The 1,332-nt window shown below is 59.8% G+C and overlaps 1 protein-coding gene across 1 annotated transcript in view; it reads right to left on the bottom strand.

Annotated features, from left to right (window-relative positions):
• The window catches only part of LOC104499118 (rho GTPase-activating protein 39-like), a gene marked incomplete at its 5' end in the record, with an annotated part of 17,490 nt that overhangs the window by 2,781 nt on the left and 13,377 nt on the right, over nt 1-1,332 (bottom strand). The window contains one exon of the mRNA XM_010142585.1: nt 3-50. Coding sequence (XP_010140887.1) covers nt 3-50 — 48 coding nt within the window. The remainder of the gene's footprint in view (nt 1-2; nt 51-1,332) is intronic.

The following is a 1,332-nucleotide window of genomic DNA, read 5'->3' as shown; positions in this document are numbered from 1 at the left end:
ATGTCTTTCCGGGCATGCGTTATCTCCTCCACTGTCGGCTTACGGAGGCCCTGAGGACAGAGAAGAGCTCAGTGCAGCTGGGACCCAGCCAGCCCCCGAGAAACAGTGACCAGGGGACGGTGGCGGTGAGCGGCCGGGGTGGAGAGGGCAGCCCACACACCCTGATGGCCACCTGGCACCACAGTCCTCGCTCTGCAGTCTCCACCTCCTAAAACCAGGGCAGGTTCAATCCATCAGGCCTCAGAGGAGCAGAGAAGCTGCTGCCTGCTGGTGGGAGACCGCTCGGGGGGGTTTGGGCTGTTTTCAGGGATTCTGTTGCCATATTTTGCTCACTGGGGAGACTGCTGCAGCTGTAGCTCTACCTGCTGGCACGGTGGGAGGAAGGCTGGGGCCCAGACCGTCCTTGGCTGTGCTGAAGTCAGCAGAGGGCAACACGTACACTGGCTTGGTGCTGGGCAAGCGCCTGGTCACGGGAGAGCTGAAAAAAAGCTCTCTAGAGAAGGGAATGCCAGGTATTCCCGACTTCAGGGCAAGCTTTGCTCTCCGAGCGAAAAGCAGGCACCGGGATCTGCTGCTCCTGAAAGACTCCGACACTGGAGGAGTCTGCTCGGAGTGGTCGTGGCAAGCGCCTGGTCACGGGAGAGCGGAAAAACAGCTCTCTAGAGAAGGGAATGCCATGTATTCCCGACTTCAGGGCAAGCTTTGCTCTCCGAGCGAAAAGCAGGCACCGGGATCTGCTGCTCCTGAAAGACTCCGACACTGGAGGAGTCTGCTCGGAGGGCTGCGCTTGTGTGCGAAGCCTGTCCCACCCCCGCGGGAGTGCCGGCAGCTTTCACTCCTCCCGAGGTATTTCAGCTATGTGCTCGCTCTACATGGAGCCCAGATGGCAGGGAGGCCCCAGAGGGATTTGCAGAAATAAAAGAAGAGCGGATCTGGCTCGGAGACATAGGACAGAGAGGCTGAGGCTGCCCGACAGCTTTTGCAGCCCCGCACAGACCGTAAGGAGGAAAGGGATGTCCGGAGACTCCCCTCCGCACTGTCCATCTCTACTGTGTGATTTTTTTAATGGGGAATGAACAACTCTGCAGTAAACTGGCTGCAAGACCCAGCCCATGCAAGCGCTCACTGGCAAAGGGAGACTCTTCCCTCACCTGAGGAAACCCAGTGATGGGCAACCCCTGCACAGACAGCTCCTCTCACCCTGGAGACTGGAGAACATCAGGTTTGTCCTCCACGTCCCGAGGGCCAGGGAGCACCTGGCCACGCGGTTGCCAGCGCAGCAAGCTCTGCTGTCTGCCGGGAGCATGGCAGCACCTGGGCAGCAGCCTTCTC

Source organism: Buceros rhinoceros, unplaced genomic scaffold, assembly GCF_000710305.1.
Source record: "Buceros rhinoceros silvestris isolate BGI_N320 unplaced genomic scaffold, ASM71030v1 scaffold23350, whole genome shotgun sequence".
Lineage (NCBI taxonomy): Eukaryota > Metazoa > Chordata > Aves > Bucerotiformes > Bucerotidae > Buceros > Buceros rhinoceros.
This window is presented reverse-complemented; position numbering and strand designations above follow the sequence as displayed.